The sequence below is a fragment of the Amblyomma americanum genome, chromosome 1 (assembly GCF_052857255.1).
Source record: "Amblyomma americanum isolate KBUSLIRL-KWMA chromosome 1, ASM5285725v1, whole genome shotgun sequence".
In the NCBI taxonomy this organism is placed as follows: domain Eukaryota; kingdom Metazoa; phylum Arthropoda; class Arachnida; order Ixodida; family Ixodidae; genus Amblyomma; species Amblyomma americanum.
Genome location: NC_135497.1, coordinates 537,872,042 through 537,894,551, shown reverse-complemented (window position 1 = coordinate 537,894,551; position 22,510 = coordinate 537,872,042). Strand labels below are relative to the sequence as shown.

General features: G+C 49.5%; 1 protein-coding gene across 2 annotated transcripts in view; it reads right to left on the bottom strand.

Moving 5' to 3' along the window:
* The window catches only part of LOC144116285 (uncharacterized), a 284,670-nt gene that overhangs the window by 23,156 nt on the left and 239,004 nt on the right, over window positions 1-22,510 (bottom strand). For both annotated transcript variants that reach the window (XM_077651022.1, XM_077651023.1), the window contains exon 13: window positions 15,260-15,593. In XM_077651022.1, coding sequence (XP_077507148.1) covers window positions 15,260-15,593 — 334 coding nt within the window. The remainder of the gene's footprint in view (window positions 1-15,259; window positions 15,594-22,510) is intronic.

Below are 22,510 nucleotides of genomic sequence, written 5' to 3'. Positions count from 1 at the left end.
CTGACGATAGTTTCTTCTCATTATACGAAAGTTCCTCGCAGGTTGCGACTTAAAAAAAACCTTGCTCATGTTATGTCGAATGCCACTCCGCAGAGAAAAGAATAGTGTATTATGGCACACAAGATTCTTTGAAGGTACTAAGAGGAAACAGTGCTACGAAAGTTAATTTTTCTTGTTTATACCGCGTTCAAGGTACTACCCTAGATTGCAGACAGGAGGGGAAAACAAATGCAAAAGATACACATATCCAGCAATTTTGGACAAAATCATTTTTAAACTCGAAAATATTCATGAACGCAGTGTTTTCATATTTTGCGAAATTTCACTATAAAAAACAATATGTCCGGAGATCTCCCTTGGACAGGATTGAATTTTTTTGCTATTAACGTTTTTGCTATCAACAAAAGATCCTTCACCGGTTTCCTACGGCACGCTGAACTGCTCCATGTGAGCGATGTATAAAGTTTAAGAGAATTTTGCTGCATATAGGAAGAATGGACCATTGCCTTCAATATTTTCATAACAGTATCTTACAATTTTTTATTATTGAAAATTTCTGTCGAAGAATGTTAGACGTAAAAATCTTGAGAAGCCTTAGAGTAAGTGTGGAAAAAAAACTTATACAAGTTAACGTATACAAAAAATAATTTCTGTCAATTTTCAAAACTACTGCACACGAGCAAAAAGACTAAGCTTGTGATATTGCCCCAGATATGTCGTATTTGTTGTCAAATATATTTCTGGAGGTGGCAAAGTGCAGCTCCGCGCTCAGCTTTTCTTCAGCCATAAAAGCACCAAATAATGAACTTATGAAACAGTAAAACGCCCTGGTTATCTTTAAAGGTCTGATTTCACCACGTTAGATATCCTGCATTTCATGCAATACAACGTTTAAATACTTGGAGCGCGAAAATCTTGCTGCAGTGCACAGCAGTAGTTGTAGCCAGTTGGCTATGCTCTTTGCTCAATTGTTCGCAATGCCACACTGAAAACTTCTGGAGAAAACTTCATATGCTAGAAATGCGGTGACTGGTACAAACACCATTCCCAAGTTGACAGAAATATCATTCACAAACCAGCATAAATACACTTGGCGTAGTTGAAGGTCACGATAACCGTTCCTATCGGCCGCAATTTAAAGGTGGCGATGCACTTTCACCATTAGTCGCCTCCAACAATATCAAACCTCACAGAAACAGTGACACGCGGCACAATCATTCCAGAGAAATCTGGTCGACTAACGCGTGCAGCATTTATTTTAAAAACAAGCACGCTGTTGCTTTGAACATCAAACATAAGAAAAGACAATACTCTTATGGTTCACCGCAGTAAAAAGTACCGCCGTTTCATGCCTAACCTTATTTATATTTTCATTTTCAAACTCTAGAGTCACGCTAGTGATTCTGCCCAAATAAAATATTAAGCTCATAACAAAGCTCGCACTGTTGCATTCGAGCGAGCAACATGTAGAGAGTTCAAGTCCAACGGTATATGGCACATAGCTCAATCAGGTGCAAACAAACAAACTTTCCGGACGCTTGTTCAACGACTGGACAAAAAGGGCTAACTGCGCCGCTAAAACCGGACATAAAAAATTCCAAGTGCTGCTCCATGGTCGAGAAACAAAGGAAGACGAAGAGCACGAATCTCCATTTCCGTGCATTCTATTGCGCTTCAGTTTGTCCACCGACCATGCACCAACAAGCACAGAAAGTCTCACAGCTCCATGCACTTTCTTCACAGCGAGCGAGTCACTCGAACAACACCGAAACGACACAGCTTCCGTTTCTTCGCACAGCCTTCACACATCTTTCCGTGCGCATCTGTACAACGAACCGATGGCGGGCTTGTGACCGATTGTACACGGCACGCACACACGCACGTAGAAACGCGGCAACTGACGGCATGCATTTCCTCGCTGTTCCAACTGCGAGCGGGCATGGTGCTAAGGCTGTGAACGCCGACACTGCACTCCACTCAACATCTGGAGGAAAACATCCTTTTACGGGGAAACATACTGTGCTTCGTGCAATGCAGTTAAAACAGGCGAGCTCCTGGTAATTATAGGCGTCGTCAGTGGTCACGGTGTTAAAAGTATGCCAGTTTTAGTGCAGTAGCACTATTAGTCGTATTTAACGGACTTCGGGCATATATAAACTTCCCTGAACACCCTTGCAACTTTGCGCTCACCCATAGGGAGAGGAGGAGGAGCCAATCAGAGGCGTACGCCGTACGTAGCATCACAGGCGGCGCATCCAATTAGATAGCGCTCGAGCGACAAGTCACGCCACAGGCTGCTCTTTCGACACCATTGCAGATGCCGCGCTGGGCGACGAGAGGAACCGCTAAAGTATAACACCCTTGCACCTTTGCGGTCACCGATAAAGAGAGGCGGAGGAGGAGCCAATCAGAGGCGCACGCCGTACGTAACATCACAGGCGGCGCATCCAATCAGATAGCGCTCGAGCGAGAGGTCACGCCACGGGCTGCTCCTTCGACTCCATTGCAGATGCCGCGCTGGGCGACGAGACTAACCCCTAAAGTATAACACCCTTGCACCTTTGCGCTCACCCATAAAGAGGGGAGGAGGAGGAGCCAATCAGAGGCGCACGCCGTACGTAACATCACAGGCGGCGCTTCGAATCAGATAGCGCTCGAGCGACAGGTAACGCCACGGGCTGCTCCTTCGGCTCCATTGCAGATGCCGCGCTGGGCGACGAGAGGAACGCCTAAAGTATAACACCCTTGCACCTTTGCGGTCACCGATAAAGAGAGGAGGAGGAGGAGGCAATCAGAGGCGCACGCCGTACGTAACATCGCAGGCGGCGCTTCGAATCAGATAGCGCTCGAGCGACAGGTAACGCCACGGGCTGCTCCTTCGGCTCCATTGCAGATGCCGCGCTGGGCGACGAGAGGAACGCCTAAAGTATAACACCCTTGCACCTTTGCGGTCATCGATAAAGAGAGGAGGAGGAGGAGGCAATCAGAGGCGCACGCCGTACGTAACATCGCAGGCGGCGCTTCGAATCAGATAGCGCTCGAGCGACAGGTAACGCCACGGGCTGCTCCTTCGGCTCCATTGCAGATGCCGCGCTGGGCGACGAGAGGAACGCCTAAAGTATAACACCCTTGCACCTTTGCGGTCATCGATAAAGAGAGGAGGAGGAGGAGGCAATCAGAGGCGCACACCGTACGTAACATCGCAGGCGGCGCTTCGAATCAGATAGCGCTCGAGCGACAGGTAACGCCACGGGCTGCTCCTTCGGCTCCATTGCAGATGCCGCGCTGGGCGACGAGAGGAACGCCTAAAGTATAACACCCTTGCACCTTTGCGCTCACCGATAAAGAGAGGAGGAGGAGGAGGCAATCAGAGGCGCACGCCGTACGTAACATCGCAGGCGGCGCATCGAATCAGATAGCGCTCGAGCGACAGGTAACGCCACGGGCTGCTCCTTGGGCTCCATTGCAGATGCCGCGCTGGGCGACGAGAGGAACCCCTAAAGTATAACACCCTTGCACCTTTGCGGTCACCGATAAAGAGGGGAGGAGGAGGAGGAGGCAATCAGAGGCGCACGCCGTACGTAACATCACAGGCGGCGCATCCAGTCAGATAGTGCTCGAGCGACAGGTCGCGCCATTATGCTGCTCCTTCGACTCCATTGCAGATGCCGCGCTGGGCGACGTGAGGAACCCCTTAAGTATATCCCTAAGCAACAACCTTGCCTCACTTCGCATTCGAAGCTAGGTGTGTTCGAACACGTTCTGCCGTGGGGCTGCTTTGCACGCCTGTGTGTCTGTTCCGACACGAATGCTTGCTCGGATGTCTCCGTCTCGGCGCCGCTCGAACCGTGCACCAGTTCGGACGCATTTAATGCGTATTGTTACGTTTGGAGACGCCAACATGCCAAGAATATTAAAGCCACTGGGAATCATCAATCTACCGAGGCTTCAAAGGGCCGTCGATGTGGTTGCAGCGCTACGAGTGCAGGTGGTGGCGTCTACAAGGGTCCTTCTCCCCCCCCCCCCCTGCTGTTTGAGAAAGGCTTTGGTGAACTCGTCTTTTGTTCTCAACACCGGACCCACCCAGGACATTTTTCTCCCGGAGGGGACGGCGGGGGAGCCGGCGAGCGGCGGAACTGCAAATCAGCCGTGACAAATGCGGCCGGGTTTAACTAAGCCAACGTCTCTGGAATCTTCGTGCTTCGAAAACAACTTCGACTTGGACTGTGCTTTCCCACGCTCTACGTGAAAGCTTCTGCGAACTGCGGTGGGATCCATTCGCCCCCACGCTACCGCTGTGAAGTGCAGGTGACTGACCTTCGACGCTCTCAGTGGGACCCCCTTCGGGCTATTCATCACTGAAGCCTGGACAGCGCGGACCCCAATCTGCCAGAAGTGGCAAGAGTGTGTGGCTGGGGGCGGACCCGGAAGACTGGACACGTGATCTACATCACAGTGATTCGACGCATTTTTAATGAACTAGATTCCCCAACTAGGGACCTGGGGACAGCGGACCCTATTTAAGCAGCGATCTGGCGTGTGTTCGCCAGCTCCCGATTCACTCTTTCAATCTTTGTATAAATGTAAATAAACCCTTCAGTCTCTCCTTCACCTCGAAGACCCTCTCATCTCTTCGTCAACCCCACTACAGCAGACTCCCGATCCGGAACCCGGGGACACCGACCTTGGCGAGAGACGGCACAGGCGAACCAGGGGCCCGCATCTAACAACTGGTGGCAGCGGTGGGATCGACCATGCGGCGTGGTGTTGCTTCCATGGGTGAGTGCTTGAACTTTGCTTGAGATTCGCCAGGCTTCAATTGTTTGGGTTAATACATTGAGCTGCTGGGAATCGAGGGAAGTTGATCAGTGAGTCTGAGTGCGTGTAGCTCACGTCAACAGTTGTTCAGCAAAGTCAAGGCTCAGAGCAGCAAACATGGACCTAATGAAGTTGCTAAGGTCAGATTTGCTGTCATTGTGCGAAAAGTTGGGTGTAGATGTAGAGGTTAAGATCAAAAAGACGGACATTTGCAAATTGCTCTTGGAAACCGCCGAGGAAGGAATAATTACCGATACGTGGGAACTCCTCAAAGCTGAGCGAAAGAAAAAGGAAGATGAGCGAAAGAAAAAGGAAGATGAGCAAAAGAAAAAGGAAGATGAGCGGAGAAACATAGAGGAACAAAGGCTAGCGGCAGAGAAAAAGAAATGGGAGCTCAGAAGGTTGCAGCTTGCGCATGAGAGAAAGGAACTGGAAGATGAGATCTCGAGAGCCAAGGCTCCAGAGAGAGCGAGTCAGGCCGCATCGTTCCAGTTGGACAGACGTGACGACATAAAACAGTATTGTGAAACAGCGCACACGTATGAGCTCAAGAAACTGGATGATGAGATCTTGAGAGGCAAGACTCCAGAGAGAGCGAGTCAGGCCGGATCGTTCCAGTTGGACAGACGTGACGACGTAAAACAGTACTGTGAAACAGCGCACAACTGTCAGGAAGACTGCGGAGCTGTAATGTTGAAACGCAGTATCGAAAGTCACGCTGAGACAGAGGACGAAAGCTCAATTGCAGACGAGCAGGGCGTTTCAGGGGTAAGCGCTCAGGCCGCTAAGCGGGCGGTGGAGGACTGCCTTCAGGAAAGCGAACTGCCCAACTCGGGGGCAGCGGAAGGTCCGTGTGTCAGCAGTGTGGAGCTGACACTGACCTGCGAAGTTAAAGCTGCCAGTTTGCAATTGGATGAATGTCTCCGAGGTGCCTCTGTAAAACTAGATCAAGCTAGTTATGATCAGGAGAGGCAAACGGAAGGGTCTAGGCGTAAAAACAGGAAGAGGGCACGGACCAAGAAAAAAAGGTTGAAATGCCAAGCCATAAATACAGGGGCGCAGACAGGTGCTAACGTTAGCACAGATAAAAGTGCGGCAGAAGGGGAAGAAAAGACTTCCCGCATGGGACCTTGTAATTTTGCAGCTAAAGTTACTGGTCAGGCGGCACGCGCAGATGCTTCTGAAGGTAACCCCAGAAACAGAAAGAGAAAAACGCGTCCACCAAGCAGAACAGGAGCGATGTTCTTGAAAGGGCATCGGCCAGCGTTAAGACCCAGACAACCCGGACCTGACAGAAAGGCGGTAAAGAAAAAGGCAAAGTGGCAGGAAAGATCAGAAGGCGCTAGACTGCGGTACACCCGGCGCATGCGAGCGCAGGAGTCGGGCAACACAGACCGCGCTCGCAGGCATGTTCGGCGCGCGCTCTTGAGAAAGATGGGTCCTTCACTTTCCCCACTGTATTCGAGGAAGCGCGCACGGCGAAAGGGTAGCCGGGCTTGCTTGGGGCGAGAACAGAGAGCAGCTTCTTGCGCTTGTCGCGGTCCGGCGCCCAAAATCGGTTATCGGCACTGCGTGGGCTACCGGGGCCTTTATAGCGCGTCGAGGGGCTGTGGAGATGACAGTAGCGATCAGGAATGTCTTCTTTCAGTTGCCCTTTGTCACGAGTTGACAGCAGTACAATCAGTCAGAGCGCGACCCCGGCGGGCGCGGCTGAAGGAATAATCCTTTCGACGCGGGGGTGGTGAACCATGTTTGACCCCGCGTAGCCATTCGAAGTAGCTGTTTTTTTTAATCCTCTTTCGGTTGTGTGCGTGTAAAATCGGGAAAGGAAATGCTACTTTGTTTTAGGTTAAAAAATTTAATTTGATTAAGTGTCACTGTTTTTTTTAACACTTAAATAAAGGTAATTGTGCTATTGAGTTAGAAAGGACGTGTGTCAATTTGAGATGCAAGCAAGTGATAAAGGCACTCACAGGAGTTCAGCGAAGACATATCCCGAGTTGATGATAAGCTGTTTGCTTATGTAGAACCGTTCCGAGTAAGCAAATTTCTTTGTGTTTGAATTTTGAGCGCACGTTTCGCTTTGTATCTTTAGCAAATACCGGACGACAAGTTTTGTTGGGGGCCATAGTTAGATACCAAACGTTTGTCTCATTCGCGATAGTGTAGCTAACGCATTGCAGAGGCAATGAAAGTACGTGAATTTGTGCCCATTTGAGTACCTGTGTTTAGCGGCGCTGGGTTAGCTAGCCGATTTTGCTATTCAAAGATTAAGCGAATGAAGTGAGGCTACAGACTTCTGCGGAGAACAGCTGTAGCAGCTTTCTGTACAAGTGATGGGGACGAGGAGGCCGTCAGACCTCAAGATAGCCCCTATCGCTGAATTCCCGCAGCCCCGAACTAAGACGGTTGTACGGTCATTTCTCGGTCTTGTGGGGTACTACCAAAGGTACATACCCAACTATTCACAGCTAGCAAGTCCTTTGACCGATGCGCCTCGCAAAGAAAAGCCGAATAGCGTTATCTGGGACGCAGCGAAAGAAATTTCGTTTCAGAGCTTGAAGAGCGTGCTGGTTTCGCGGCCCGTGTTACGCGCGCCGGACTACAGCAAGGAATTCGTGGTCCAGTGTGACGCCAGCGACCGGAGTATGGGGGTCGTATTAAGCCAAGTCGGAGACGACAATGAGGAGCACCCTATCCTTTATGCCAGCAGGAAGTTAACCGTAAGGGAAGAAGCCTACAGCGCTTCGGAAAAGGAATGCGCTTGTCTGGTTTGGGCCGCACAGAAGCTAGCCTGTTATGTTTACGGGGCGAAATTTACTTTCGAGACAGATCATTGTCCGCTTACATGGCTGCGTCAAATGTCGCCCAAGAATGGCCGCTTGCTTCGATGGAGTCTAGCCCTCCAGCAATATAACTTTTCTGTGCGATACAAAAGGGGCAAATGTCATGGAAATGCCGACGGATTGAGCAGGTTATTCCCATAATTGAGGTATCCGTTCGGTGGCAATTTGGTGCCTTTTCGTATTTTTTTTAGGTGCTAGTTAGCTTTGTTTTGGCGTGGTGTCCTATTATCCTTTTTCTTTTGCTTCCAAATTTGCCACCTCTCTTCAAGCCGTGTTCGGCGAATCGGGCTTTGGCAGCGAATTTGGCAGACATGGAAGCTGTTCTTAGTAGCCGAGATTACTGCTGTCAGCTACAAAATTTTGTGCTTACGTTTACATTGACAATGCAGTAGTATTGCAAAACAGCCTGGCGGCTCTCGGGTGAATTTCGTGCACTGCCTGGGGAGTGGCGCCATGTTGAGTGGCTGATTTCGACTAATGCCTCCGTTGTCCGAGGTTTAGGACTCTACTCTGTGCTTGCAGACAAGAAGAAGAAGGGCCTCCCACGCTACAACTCAAGTCATCTCTCCTCGACCAGTGATTGTGACCACTGGCCGATCGAGATTGTCCTGGCCGCGGAGGAGCTGTTACGTTTGGAGACGCCAACATGCCAAGAATATTAAAGCCACTGGGAATCATCAATCTACCGAGGCTTCAAAGGGCCGTCGATGTGGTTGCAGCGCTACGAGTGCAGGTGGTGGCGTCTACAAGGGTCCTTCTCCCCCCCCCCCCCCTGCTGTTTGAGAAAGGCTTTGGTGAACTCGTCTTTTGTTCTCAACACCGGACCCACCCAGGACATTTTTCTCCCGGAGGGGACGGCGGGGGAGCCGGCGAGCGGCGGAACTGCAAATCAGCCGTGACAAATGCGGCCGGGTTTAACTAAGCCAACGTCTCTGGAATCTTCGTGCTTCGAAAACAACTTCGACTTGGACTGTGCTTTCCCACGCTCTACGTGAAAGCTTCTGCGAACTGCGGTGGGATCCATTCGCCCACACGCTACCGCTGTGAAGTGCAGGTGACTGACCTTCGACGCTCTCAGTGGGACCCCCTTCGGGCTATTCATCACTGAAGCCTGGACAGCGCGGACCCCAATCTGCCAGAAGTGGCAAGAGTGTGTGGCTGGGGGCGGACCCGGAAGACTGGACACGTGATCTACATCACAGTGATTCGACGCATTTTTAATGAACTAGATTCCCCAACTAGGGACCTGGGGACAGCGGACCCTATTTAAGCAGCGATCTGGCGTGTGTTCGCCAGCTCCCGATTCACTCTTTCAATCTTTGTATAAATGTAAATAAACCCTTCAGTCTCTCCTTCACCTCGAAGACCCTCTCATCTCTTCGTCAACCCCACTACAGCAGACTCCCGATCCCGAACCCGGGGACACCGACCTTGGCGAGAGACGGCACAGGCGAACCAGGGGCCCGCATCTAACAACTGGTGGCAGCGGTGGGATCGAAGCGCAATCCCCCAACACCGGTGGCCTGCTATGGGGTTGGAGCCCCACACCTAACAGTATGGAGTGTGATACGAGGCTTTCCGGATTGTCTAAGGAGCTTCGCTGTGCTAAACAGCGTGAACAACAGCAAAGTCCAAGTGCTACTCAGTATTGCGCGCTTGTCGACGTGCCCGAATGAACACTAGAACAGGAAGACAAGGTCCCGCGATTGCTGTGTAGTCTCCAAGTCAGTCCCGGAGCTCGCAGAGTAGCCCTATAAGCGTCTCGGGGAGGAGACGGCACGAACCATGGCATTACTCACTAACCGTTTCCGCACATATTTGAGGGTTCGTATTAGTATACGTATCTCACTGTATGGGGAAGTCAGCGAAGACGACCACCTTAGTAATCTTGCAATGTGCACGAAATGTAAATAGCCGAAGTTTCCTTTCCCAGTCTGCCTCTATACCATCAAAAGCGAAGCGGGTGCTTGAAGTTCCCATTTCAATAACATAGATGAGTCAATGAGCTACGCGCATTCAGTTTCTTGCATCCGACGGGTAGGTAAACCCATTGGGGTGTCTCGCGTCACGTTATCGCATGCTGACATCACTTAATACCTTGTCAATGCGAGGTCACGGCATAACTCCATGCGCAAATGAAAGTAGACTAAGGGCGGCACTAAAACACTGGAAAGATAACGGTTTGGGGTAATTAGAAATAACGCCAGAATAGAAGCTTGGGCGAGTTGGTTACGGTTAACTTGCCACATAGCGCTAAACAGACACGGACAGTCTGCCTGCGTCCGTGTCTATTTAGCGCTATGTGGCAAGTGAAGGGATATCGGTTTGGTGCAATCTCTGCATTGAGCGTGGTTCTCATGAGGCTTATCGGTCTCATCTTGGTTTTGACTCTACCCGCTCGGAGACGTTTTCGCAAGATCCTGTGAGATCTCTTTCAGATGTGAGCCGTCACTTCGTGATAGGAGCTGGCGGTTGAAGAGAAAAAGCTTGCAGACTTTCTCCACCCGCTAACTACCAGGGTATTCTGTCCCAAACGCACCCATAACACGCAGCCATACATGGCACACTTTGGAGCGTGGGCACTGCACGTGCCCCTTATCGCTAAGGCGCACCTGGCGTTCCATTTGCAGTTATCGTTGCCAAAGAGCAAGTGAATAATTGATCTCCCTGAAATGAAATGCGAGCGTAGGCCTGCACTTGATGGAGGCGAAACGCAAAAAGGCGCCCGTATGCAGTGTTAAAGATCCCCAAGCGGTCGAAAATTTTCCGGAGCCCTCCAATACGACACCTCATTCTTCCTTTCTTCTTTCACTCTCTCCTTTATCTCTTCCCTTACAGCGCGGTTCAAGTGTCCGCCGATATGTGAGACAGATACTGCGCCGTTTCCTTTCCTAAAAAAACAACAACCAGACTCTGAAAGCGCCCGGCGGCTAGTAAATATCCCCTGCAAGATTTTAACGGAAAGCTATAAATAAAACATAAAAAATGAATTTCACGAAGCATTTGCGGCATGCTACAAACTATACACCGTGATGCGACAAAATCATAAAATTTGTTATACACAGGAATACAGAGAAGCGAAAAAGAAACAAAACAAAGCCTGGGGCATTTTCCGTAGATATTAAGCACAAGAACATCTTGTAAATTTCAAAAAGGCAACAGCCACAGACAGGCCTATACGTAGGTGCACTGAGGTAAGTTCATGGCAAAACTATACTGTATATCTTCTACAGACAGTACTGAGCATGTCGGTAAACTGAATGGCAGCTACTCCCCCATAACAGTGCTTTTTCTCACAGCCCCAGGAACATAGATAAGTATTGATGTACAGGCAGACATATTAGCGGAGCATTTTTCGGCGTTCTCTAGTTCCTCACACTACACATATTCATTTTTACAGTACAAAAACACAGATGAGAAACCAATACTTCCGACAAGTGGCAATTCAAATAAACCTTATAACAACTTAATTATACTTCAAGATATACATAAAAGTACTGTCGACCGGTAAGCAGACAGCCCCTGGCCCTGATAAAATACTTTAGGATGCTGGTCACTTCTCCGAAGCTGCCATAGGGGCCCTCTTGACATTCTTGAACGAAATGTGGAAATTGGGAAAATTACCGCAACCATGGAAAAAGCTGTTATTGTAGCATTCCTGAAACTTGGAAAGCCGTCAACCTCTCCTGCTGGTTATAGAATGATAGCAGTCAAAAGTTGTCTCGCAAAATCTTTTGAAAGTGTCTTGAATTTTAGGTTCATGTTTGTCCTCGAATCCCGTGAACCTTCAAATATCCACCAATGTGGATACAAGAAAGCATGTTTATAAACTGACCATATTGTCCGCCTTGAAAACAAAGTATAAGGAGAAGCAATAATACACAAAGAACACTGTCTGGCAATATTTTTCGACATGAAAAAGGCTTATGATACCACCTAGCGGTGGGCGAGTCGTTTGAGCTTCCGCCTCGCATGCGGGAGGTGCGGGGTTCGATACCCAGTGCTGCCGGGTACCTACCGGTGATACAATGGGTACAAGCTTTTCCCTGCCTGGTGGTCGGCTTCTGCAGGGTGAAATGCTTCGGAAATGGGTCTTTGACCCCATCTAGAGTATAATAATAAAAAAACCTTGTGCCGTGGCGCTCTTTGGCCACAGATGCACTTGCGGCATAAAAATGATTAATCATCACCACCACCTAGAGGTTTGGGATTCTTCTGGACATAGCGGACATAGGTATTCGTGGCAGGATGCTTAACTATTTGAAACACTTTCTTCCTGACCGTTCATTTCATGTACGCCTAGGTTCCCCACTTCCTAAAAAATTCGCCCAAGAAAATAGGGTTCCGCAGGGTTGTATTCTATGTACCACGCTCTCTATAGCAAAAATGAGTTCCTTAGCGAAAATATTTCCAAAGTCCATCATGTATCCCGTATATGCTGATGACCTTCAAATAGCATGCGCATCCTCGAGCCTGTCAACCTGCGAGCGACAGACACAACTGACTTCAAACAGACTTGCGGTTTGGGCTGACAGAAATGGGTTTAAGTTCTGTCCACAAAACAATGGCTGTTCTTTTCTCACTCAAAAGAGGTTTGCAGAGCGATCCCACTCTGCACCTAAATGAAATTATACTTCCAGTAAAACAAGAACATAATTTTTTAGGCATGACATTCGACAAAAAAACTCACATTTCTACCGCACAGAAACACTGTGACGTTCCTTGTGGAGTGTGACGTTCCTTGTGTGTGCTACGAGGTTCCGCGTTCGACGGCGCGGCGTAGACGGAGACCCAGATGACAGCGGCATCATCAATTACCCAGCCATGCTCTTTGAGAGTGACGACCAGAACGAAGGGGTTTAAGCCCAACCGGACCCAACCGGACCCGCCGCCGCCGCCGCGGGGAAACGGGCTTTATCCTCCCCAATTGCTGTGGCGGTTCCAGGGGAGGCCTCCCGAGCACATCCCAGGACAAGGGACCACTTTCCCGGCCGATGACACGCGGGAACTGTCAGCGGGCCAGAGCGCGCCTTACCACAGCCGACGCTATGCGCTACCTCGAAGACAACCTTCTTTCCCTCGGACTCAACACGTGAGGGGGGCGAGACCATAAGTGCAGTGGTATGTTTGTGCGCCCAAGTGAAAGCCCTAGCCCCCCTCCTTCCCCTCCGGCGTGGGCGTCCTCACCCTAGGGAGTGGGGGGAGAAGAGGATATAAAAATCGACAAGCAGTACGGAAGAAGACGCTCAGGACGACATCGTTCGCCAAGAGGGCCTTCAGCGCCGAAGCCCGACGGCGTGCAGCTTCTGCCAGCAACCGCTCGAGCCCAACTCCAGAGCCACTCCATCGCCCCCATGAAGTCGTCGGCACGTAAGCTCGGACGCCCCAGCCTCTGAATCTTAATCATGTATAATTATTGAATATATCTGTTTGTTTAAACTGAGCCATACGGTGTCTCTTTGCCTCTCCGTCCCGTGTGGACCTGCGCATTATGGGGGTCATCACAACACGTTCTAAAAGAAAGCCTCATAATCTCTAAACACACTAAAAGTGCTCTCAATGAAACATTGTGGACTGATAGAGCATGCTTCCTGCTTAATATTCGCTCTTTGGTACGGACATCCTTAGGCTATGAATGCATTGTTTACTCTTCAGCAAGACCATCGTACCTAACAAAAACTGGATCCAGTGCATAATTCAGGCCTATGCCTCTCGTTCGGTGAATACAGCACGTCTTCGATAGTCAGCCTTGATGTAGAAACAAATGATCCTCCTCTTGAAGTTAGAAGAACCACTCTAACTTGTTCATATATCCGTAAATAAGGTCTCTACCAAAACACATGGGCTATTGAATTGTAACGAAGTGTCCTTTCAGGATAATATTCAACAACAAACCGCATGCTATCAGGCCACTGCTCTTGCGATTTGAAGATAGGTGGCAGGAGCTCGACGTATTGGGCACATTACCTGGTGTTGCACAAAGGCGAGGTCCACTATCTCTATGGTACAATTTTCCTTCAGTTTGTGATGTCACTCTTACAAAATTCCGAGATTCCACAAAAGACGAAGTCAACAAGAACATATCTTGCAGGAATTCCTTGCACTTGAGGAAAAATACAAGGGATTCGCGTATTTTTACACTGATTGTTCCAAACCAAAAGTTTACGTTTTAAGCGTAGTAGCACGGGCAATCGGAAAGGAACACAACTTCCTCAGTGTGCATCCATCTTCACTGCCGAATGTGACACAGTCTCCGTGACCGTAGAAAAAATAGTAAATGAGAACCCTACAAAGGAGTATTATTTACACAGACTCGTTAAGCGGAATTACAGCTCTCCATTCCAGAAATGCAACCACTCCGCTGCTTGATGACGTCATACATAACATAACAGTCATAACTCAAGGACGAAACATAAAACTCAGCTGCTACCGAGTCATGTTGGAATTAAAGGCAACAAGAGAGCAGACTTGTGCGCTGCTCAAGCTGGTGGCAAGCAGGTAAAATAGTAAATGTACCCAGTAAAGATTGCATGAACTTAGAACACCGTAAATTAATAAAAAAAATGGCAGTTGGCTTGAAACAACGAAGTAAACAACAAAGTTCACTTGGCAAAACCAGTTTTAGGTTAATGTAAGTCATGTTTGCACCAGCAGCGTTTCCCTGAAGTTATTTTATGTCGTCTCCGTATAGGCCACACGCACCTCACACGCAACTTTCTATTCACAAAGGGAAACCTGTTTGTGAAAAATGTGGAGATAATTTAACAATTAATCACATTTTAAACTCAGACAAAAAATTGATAAACTTAGGAAAAATATTTTACTAAGTTTTATAATGAACGCATCCCTTTACACCCAGTATTGCTTTTGAGTGAAGATGAAATGATTGACATGTCTTGAGTTTTTGACTTTTTAAGAGAAGCAGATTTTCTAAGCAAAATCTAAATTTTTACCAACTGATTCGCTGCATTCTTTAATAGACCTCAGCCACTTTATCACTCCTGAGAAGAAGGCTGATTTTTTTTTATTGTGGTTGGGAGCCTCGAGATCCTTGCCCAGCCAAGGATGGCTGTTGAGATTACAGGATCCTCTTGAAAAGTTTGCTTATTAGCCATTTCTTAAATATCTTTCGTTTGTCATCACTAGGTAGTACTAACATTTTAGGCGCTGCATCATCGACGATTTTTCAAATTTCTATAGAACTCTGCAGAAAACTTTTTATTATACCTTGAGCTTGGCGCATGATGGCCTTAATTGCCTATGTGCCATAAACCCCTCACAACACAACACAAACTATACACCATAATTAATGCTTCTGTTTCGCGAGGCAGGGTTTGATTTTATTTTACAATCCAAAGAGCGCACACACAGACGCCACACACAGACGCACGCGCACACACTTATATATATATATATATATATATATATATATATATATATATATCGGCGCCCATGCAAGAAGACGCTCGCCATTTCTAGGAGGTACTGTATGCAGTTTCTTGTTTTCTCTTGTTCGAAAAAATCTTGCATTAAAAAAAAGGGTAATAAAGGTGAACAGGGGAGGCAACATCGCGCGGCGCAAAGCGAGAACTCACGACGTCCGCGACGATGGGCATCATGAGCGCGATGGTTGCCCTGCGGCCCACCAGCTCCGTGAGCAGGGCTGCCCCCAGCGTGAGCAGTATCTGCGTCACGAACTTGTACTGCTCGTTGTGAGGCGCCCACTGCGTCATCCAGGTGAGGGCGTCCGTGGCGCGCATCGCCTCGGCCAAGCAGCCGCTGCAGCCCGTGGCCAGGAGCGCCGCCCAGGGCAGCCGGAACCACAGGTTGGTGTACTGGCGGCCGGGCGCCTCCAGCAGGCTGCTCGACGAGATCGGCAGAAGCAGCGCCACCAGAAGCATTGCGAAGTCCACTGCCAGGGTGTCGTAGCTACGACAGACAGTGCACGTTATGTAGCAATGCCTCCTGAAATCTATTAGTGCGTTAGCACTTCATATTTAGCCGTTGCGTGTTTGTTTTCCTGCATATCTCTCTGTCTGTTCGTTTGTCTGAAGCCTGCTTTGTGGCAGGCTTTCCATCTCCCCAACCGGTTGCGGGCAACCTGCGCAGGTGTGTGCGTATACATTGTGTCCCAGCTAACTTTAGCCAGGGCTTAAAAGTATGCCGACAAACTCGAAGAAGATGCGACTAAATGCAACGAACTTCGCAAGCAACGAAGTTCGGCAAAAGTTCCTAAGAGAAAGCTGTAGAACAGTCCGCAGAACGTCCGATGGAAGAGTTTCGAACTTCCCATCTATTATGCATTAGCTATTCCCGCTTACTGCAGACGCCCGCACAACACAAAAAAAAAATTCCGTGCGACATGCCCGCTTGCGCACCGCTATTGCAGTGCTCTCAAGCGTTCGGCAAACGAACAAACAGATCGTTTAGCCATTTGTGCTGCCGCTTAAAAGGTGTCAGGGCACCGACGCAGGCGCTGGCTGGGCAATTTACGCAGGCGCAAGCGATAAGAGCTACCGCTGCTTATCGCCATCGTGAACCGCCGCGAGAGAAGCATATCGCTGGCGTAAATCGCACAAGCTGTGCCTGTGTCGCCGCCCTGTAGTGTTCCAAGAAACAGCACATCCGGCTAAATGCTATGTTCGTTTCTACGCGAAATGTTTGGTAGCACTGCAGTAACGACGTGCAAGCGGGCATGTCATATGACAATTTGCGTATTTCGTGAGCGTTTGCAGTAAGGGGAAAGAGTAATACGTAATAGATAGAAACTTTTCAATCGGATGGTTTGTGGACTGCTCTACAACTCCCTTATTGTCGTTTTTTGACCAACAACGTCGCTTGCAAAGTTTGTTAATAATCTAGCTATGCAATTAAGCATAATACAAAAATAGTGTGACTTGCTCTGTACGATAGCCAGTCACATGCATTTAGTGACTGGCTATCTTATGGATTGGTTGCGTCGTCTTAGAGTGCACAGTATTTTTTTAAACACAGGCTAAAATTAGCCGAGACATACTGTATATATACACCTGGCAAGCTGGGTTGTGGGCAAATGCCCACCTTGGCAGGTGGCAGTTCGATCAATCATTGATCGCGGAAGTTGCCCGAGGAGTGCAACCTGGGTCTCAAAGCCGCCCCACTGGCAGTACCTGCTTACAAAGAAAATTTATTTGTACACCAGACAAATTTTAGACATGAGTAGTACATAAGGTAATCTCGAAACCACAGGAGCAAAAAAAATGGTCAAAGCAGTCACCAGTTCGGACAGAAAGTAACAAGTACCAAACAGGCCAAAAATCTATGTACAGTAAATACCATGGCACGGCGTCTTTCCAAATCCAACACACATCGCAGTACGCGGTGGTCACAAAGAGAATTTATTAGTACACCAGACAGTAATTATCCCCGAATGGTACATAAGGTATCGCTATCGCTTAACCGCGGCACCAATGCGCCCAGGGATCACTGAATGTAGACAATGAGCAGTTCCGCATATATATCGTTATCTGAACGACTTAAATCAGCGAAGTGGTAGCGCACCTAATTTGTATTTGGCGACCGTCATTCGCTTTCCCATGGGGAACCTGCGCTGCTAAGGTGCACTACAATTGTTCCATTCGGTGTCAAAACTGCTTTTGTCAGCCGCTTTGGCCGCTGCAAATGCGAGAACACATTCTGCGCGATTAGATACCCGCGTTTGGCTGACAGCATTCTTTGCCTAGCTTCTCTCGGCGTAGCCAAGATAGCTGTCGCACGGCACGTGCGCCTTCGACAGAATGCGGAGGCTCACGCCAATAAGCGCCTGAAGATGGCGCGGAAAAGTACTAATAGTACTACCCAAAACTGCTGCTCTTCTCGCTAGGCAGTGTGTTATGACGCTGCAATCGGCACCGCAAACTTCAGCGCAAGTTCCCCGTACCCTTGTTCCTTTACTCGCCGCGGTATGGGTCTTGTAATTGCGGTGCCATATTCACCTGCTCCGCTGTCCCCCTTTTCGAACATGGCTCCCCTTGCGTGAAACCGCGGTGAAGGGAACAAACAAAACAAGGTTTTGAAAGGCGCGCCCAAACACGCCAGGTCTTACGGGCAATGGAAGGGCAGGGAGGAAGGCCGGTGCTAGTACCTAGAGTATTGGTACCTAGAGTTGCGCGTAGCTCCGCCGCACTGCTCTCCCAAGCATCCAGGTTATAAGAGCAAGCTGCAACTCCTGCATGCAGGAGGCGGACTTGGTGCAGTGGTTAGCAACGTTCTTACACAGTTTCAGTTTCGCAGCTGCGTATACTCGCCGCTTGCTGGCGGGCCTATCACGGACGTCGCTGGAACTCACGCCGCTGCAGTCGCGCTTTTCTACACATATCGCGCGTCGTCCGCTACACCCTCGTAAAGACGGGCGGCCCTCCATACCCCGCTGAGCAATCAAGAATGTGGCATGACTGCTGTTGATACGTGGCGAAAAGCTGTTCCCTTGGAGGGCACAAGGGTACAACCACTTGGGTTGGGGCGAACGATATTTGAACGAGGCACTAGACGAGGCGTTCTTCGCCTTTTAGGCGAAATTTATTTTAAATGTCAAACTTTTCCATTTAACAAGGAAAAAACACACGTCTTGCTGCAAAAAATGGTTCCACTTATGGGTGCTTAAAGGAGCTTTGCTCTCTATCTCGCTGACTGCACTTGAGCAGTTACCAATATTTGAGAGTTCATTTTCCTGGAAAAAAGTGAATCCTCATGATAACGTAAAACTTGATCACTTTAGCAGTGACTTCTCTGCAGTAAACTTCACAACGGAGTGCAGGCACAGAGGACTCTTCAAACCTGTCTAGTGCCTGCCAGAACAGGTCACCAAATACAACGCGTCATCGCTTTCACCCTAAAGATAGCTGATGCTAAGAAGCTTCTTGTACAGCTTTTCTTCCACAGCATTTCTGAGCTCCACAGCAGCCTTTGCCTTTTCTCTGAGGCTGTCATGCAGCGGCAAGATGACACTTTCAGCGGCTCCAGAATAGTTCCCTTTCCTACATTCTTCACAGGAGTGAACAGGGACAAAAGTCTATGAATCTGGCGGAACTGTATGATCGTGGGATGGTCATCATCGGCGTGAAAAGAGCGAACAATGCCAAAGAATGTCTAAAAAAAGAAGAAAGCAGGCGAAAAGTTTGTTAGTAATAGCACCAGCTTACAACTAAATTTTTTTCTTTAGAACAGGCTGCCGCTTACCCGGTGAACATTAAAATTCCTATGGACGCCTTACGGACTTAAAATCAGTTGCTGGATAAGTTGGTATTTCATGCTTACATTCACAGCGCAAAAACGAACACGGACACGAGGGGAGACATCAGAAAGCGCCGAATTCAACAACGTTTATTGCTGCGCGATGCCAATACATATTGTTGAAGGTGGGGATCGGGGTCGCTTCTCGACACAATCTCGATCAAGATGACGCCCGCTCCATCCAGGACAGGAGTGCCGCTGAGTGAAGGATTCGTTAGTGGAGGAAGAAGACTGTTTATTTTACATATTTACAAGCTTTTGAGTTCAGAAGTGAGCTCCTTCAACTGCACCTGCAGTCCAGTTTTATACACTGCGTCTTCCCTAGATTCCCCAGGTAGGGGACGCCATCGCCGTGGTGGGTGTGGACAAAACTTGCGCTATCACACACAAACAGACACCTCCACACACATGGACACGCCCCTGGCATAAGTTGAGCCCGAGGGAGAGGGGTGTGCGGCCAGGACCCCGTCAGGCTGGCAGGCGTCGTCAGGTGGCCGGCCCGCCCTCCGCCGGTCGGTGAACTTTGAAGAAACCGAGGCGCCGCCCCGTCGGGAGATAATCCCCAGTGGTTTTGCCATTAGGAATGGCCGGCGAAGCCTGCAGACAAGCCACTGTGGAGATCTGTTCCCACGCTGGTGCTGTGCCCGTGAGGCCAGGGGTAGTCGGGTCGGTGGAGACGTCGGGGAAAATCGGAAGACAGCCGGAACCACTTCGCGGCCCGTGGCAGCGACTCCTTAAAGGGATTTTCGCAGAACCCTGCTCCCCGCTTGTCCCACGCGACAACGACCGGGCAAGCGCGGTAAATGCATACCGCAGACACATGGCGAGAGATTCTGTCTTGGTGGCAATCCTCAAGACATGCTGGCGCCAATCCTAATACCTGCTGGCGGCCATTCCTAATAACTCCTCCGCGGCCAGGAAAATCTCGTTCGGCCAGTGGTAGCAATCCCTTGCCGATGAGAGATGGGCTGGTCTTGGGAATGGGATGACCGGTTATCTTCTGCGAGCACCAAAACAACCCCCAAACCTCCCACAATGGCAAACAGCGGCCGGTTCGGCCCCAGCAACAAGGCCCCACACGACGCGAAAGCACCCAGTCTGTGCCCCTGATCCACCAGGCTTATCCCAACAGATAAGGTAATAACATAACAAATTCCGACTTCCAGTGGTTCCGCCATCTAAGTCAACGTATCATGGATATTTGGGCCATAACAAAGAGCCGTGCATGAAATGGATCGAAGCAGATAACTAAACTTGAAAAAAAAAACATACATAGGTCCGCTAGTAATACACACACACACACACTCATAAAAGCTGGAGGACCCTTTCCACTTTAAGCACTTCAGAATAGCCTGCTTAAACCATCGGCATTGCCATTCATTTTCTCTTTCTTATACCTCACAGAGAAGTTGTACTCCTGAAGGATGAGGCTCCACCGCAGCAAGCGTCCGTTCGTTTGTGACATCTGCCTCAGCCACGTGAGTGGGCAGTGATCTGTCTCAAAAACGAATTTTGATCCGTATAGGTTGTGGGGACCTGCCCTGCAGCCCCCTGAGTTTGCTTTCCCGCGAGACACCGTGCAGCAGCAGTCGTACCCCGAGGATGAGCGCGTTCCCTTGCCAGTTACATTAACTGGCAAGAGAGGGCGCCAGCGTCGCTGCGGGGGAGACTGCTGAAGCCTGCCCGCGGGAGATGGGCTCTCTTGGGCCGGGATAATCACCCTGGGCGGACGCGTCGCTCGGGTCTCCGCTCTTCGCGGACGGGGCGAAGAAGCGAAGGGGAGACAGGCTCCCGTACTCGTCCCGTCCGGCCTGCGGAGTTTATATCCCTTGCCCTAGCGCGGGCGAACATTCGCTCGGAACCTTGCTGGTGAGTCGGACGTCCTTGATTCATTAGCGTACCTTGTTGCTAGCTGGCGTTATTGTTTCTGTAGCAATAAATGCCTGTTTGTGTCAGCCAGTGTGTCGCTCCTTTGTTCCCTCAGAGCAAGGCCCGCCGTGGTCGGCGAGCGCTCGGTAGCGTACGCGATCACGGGGTGGGGTCCGGGCGGCTTTGAACCGTGTCAGCCGCGATTGAGTGGGGAGAACGTACTTATCTCCCCATGTCAAACCCCACAAGGTAGCATGACAGTTTTTATGCTGCCCAGACTAAGCATGCGCATTCTTTTTCTGAGGCGCTGTAAGCTTCCTTCCTTAGCGTCAGTTTCCGGCTTGCGTACAGGATGGGGTGCTCTTCGTTGTCTTTTCCGACCTGACTCAATACAACGCCCATTCCCTATCACTCGCATCGCACTGAACTACAAACTCTCTTGTGTAGTCAGGCGTCCGCAATACGGGCCGTGAAATGAGTACTTTCTTGAGCTCTTGAAAGGTGCTCTCCTTTGCTTCATCCCAAAAAACCCTTTCGGGCTCTCCCTTTCGTAGCGCATCTGCCAATGGACTCGCTCGTTGAGAATAGCGAGGAATGTACCTCTGGTAATACCCAACAAGCCTCAGAAAAGAGCGGATGTCTTTCTTTGTTCGAGGCGTTAGAAAGTCCGCTATGGGCTTCATTTTAAGTTCCGAAGGCTGCCTAGTTCCACGACCTACAATGTGTCCCAGGTAGGTCACTTGTGAACAACAAAAGTTACACTTTTCAGACTACAGTGTGAGCGCAGCGTCCCGCAACCTTGCCAACACTCTTCTCAGATGCGCGATATGCTCCTTCCAGCTGTTCGAAAAAATGGCTATGTCGTCCAAGTAGGGGACTGCATAGCTCTGCATGTCTTTAAGTACAATATCCATTAATTTGGAGAAACTATACGGTGCGTTATTGAGGTCGAAGCTTAAAACTAGAGGTCTGGATGTCCCAATGGGTGAAATGAAGGCGGCATAGCGGCTCGAGGTGTCTGAGAGAGGAACCTGCCTATATCCCCTCACCAGATCTAACGTAGAGATGAACTGTGCCCCACTTACCCGCTCCACTCTCTCTTCAATATTGGGAATCAGATAGAGCTGGTCTCTGGTGATTGCATTGAGTTTTCGATAGTCCACGCATGGACGAGGCTCTTTACCTGGCACTTCGACGAGAATCATAGGGGAAGTGTAATCACTTTCAGTTGGTTCGAATACCTCGATTTCGAGCATTCGCTTAATCTCCGTCTCCAAGATCTGCCGTTGACGTGGTGACACTCGATAAGCTTTTGACCTGATTGGTTCGGAGGAGGTCAGCTCGATCTCGTGAGTGATCAGGTCAGTTTTCCCTGGCCGACTGCTAAACATCGCTTTGAATTCCCCCAAAAGACCCTTAAGTTCATCTACCTGTTCCTCTTTCAGAACATCAGCCCTCGCAGAGCGCGCAAGAATGTCCTGGACGCTGCAATCCGCATCGCGGTCTGTTGCTAACTCAGGTAGATCAGCCTGTACTTCCTCGGGTGCGTTTAACATCATATTTACCACCTCCTCCCTGCCTACATAAGGTTTCATCAAATTGCAGTGGTAGATGGTAACCTCATTTCTCTTGCCGGGTTCTTTCAGGACGTAGTTTGTTTCTGACAGCCTGTGCTGAACTTCCACCGGACCCTCCCACTGCACTTC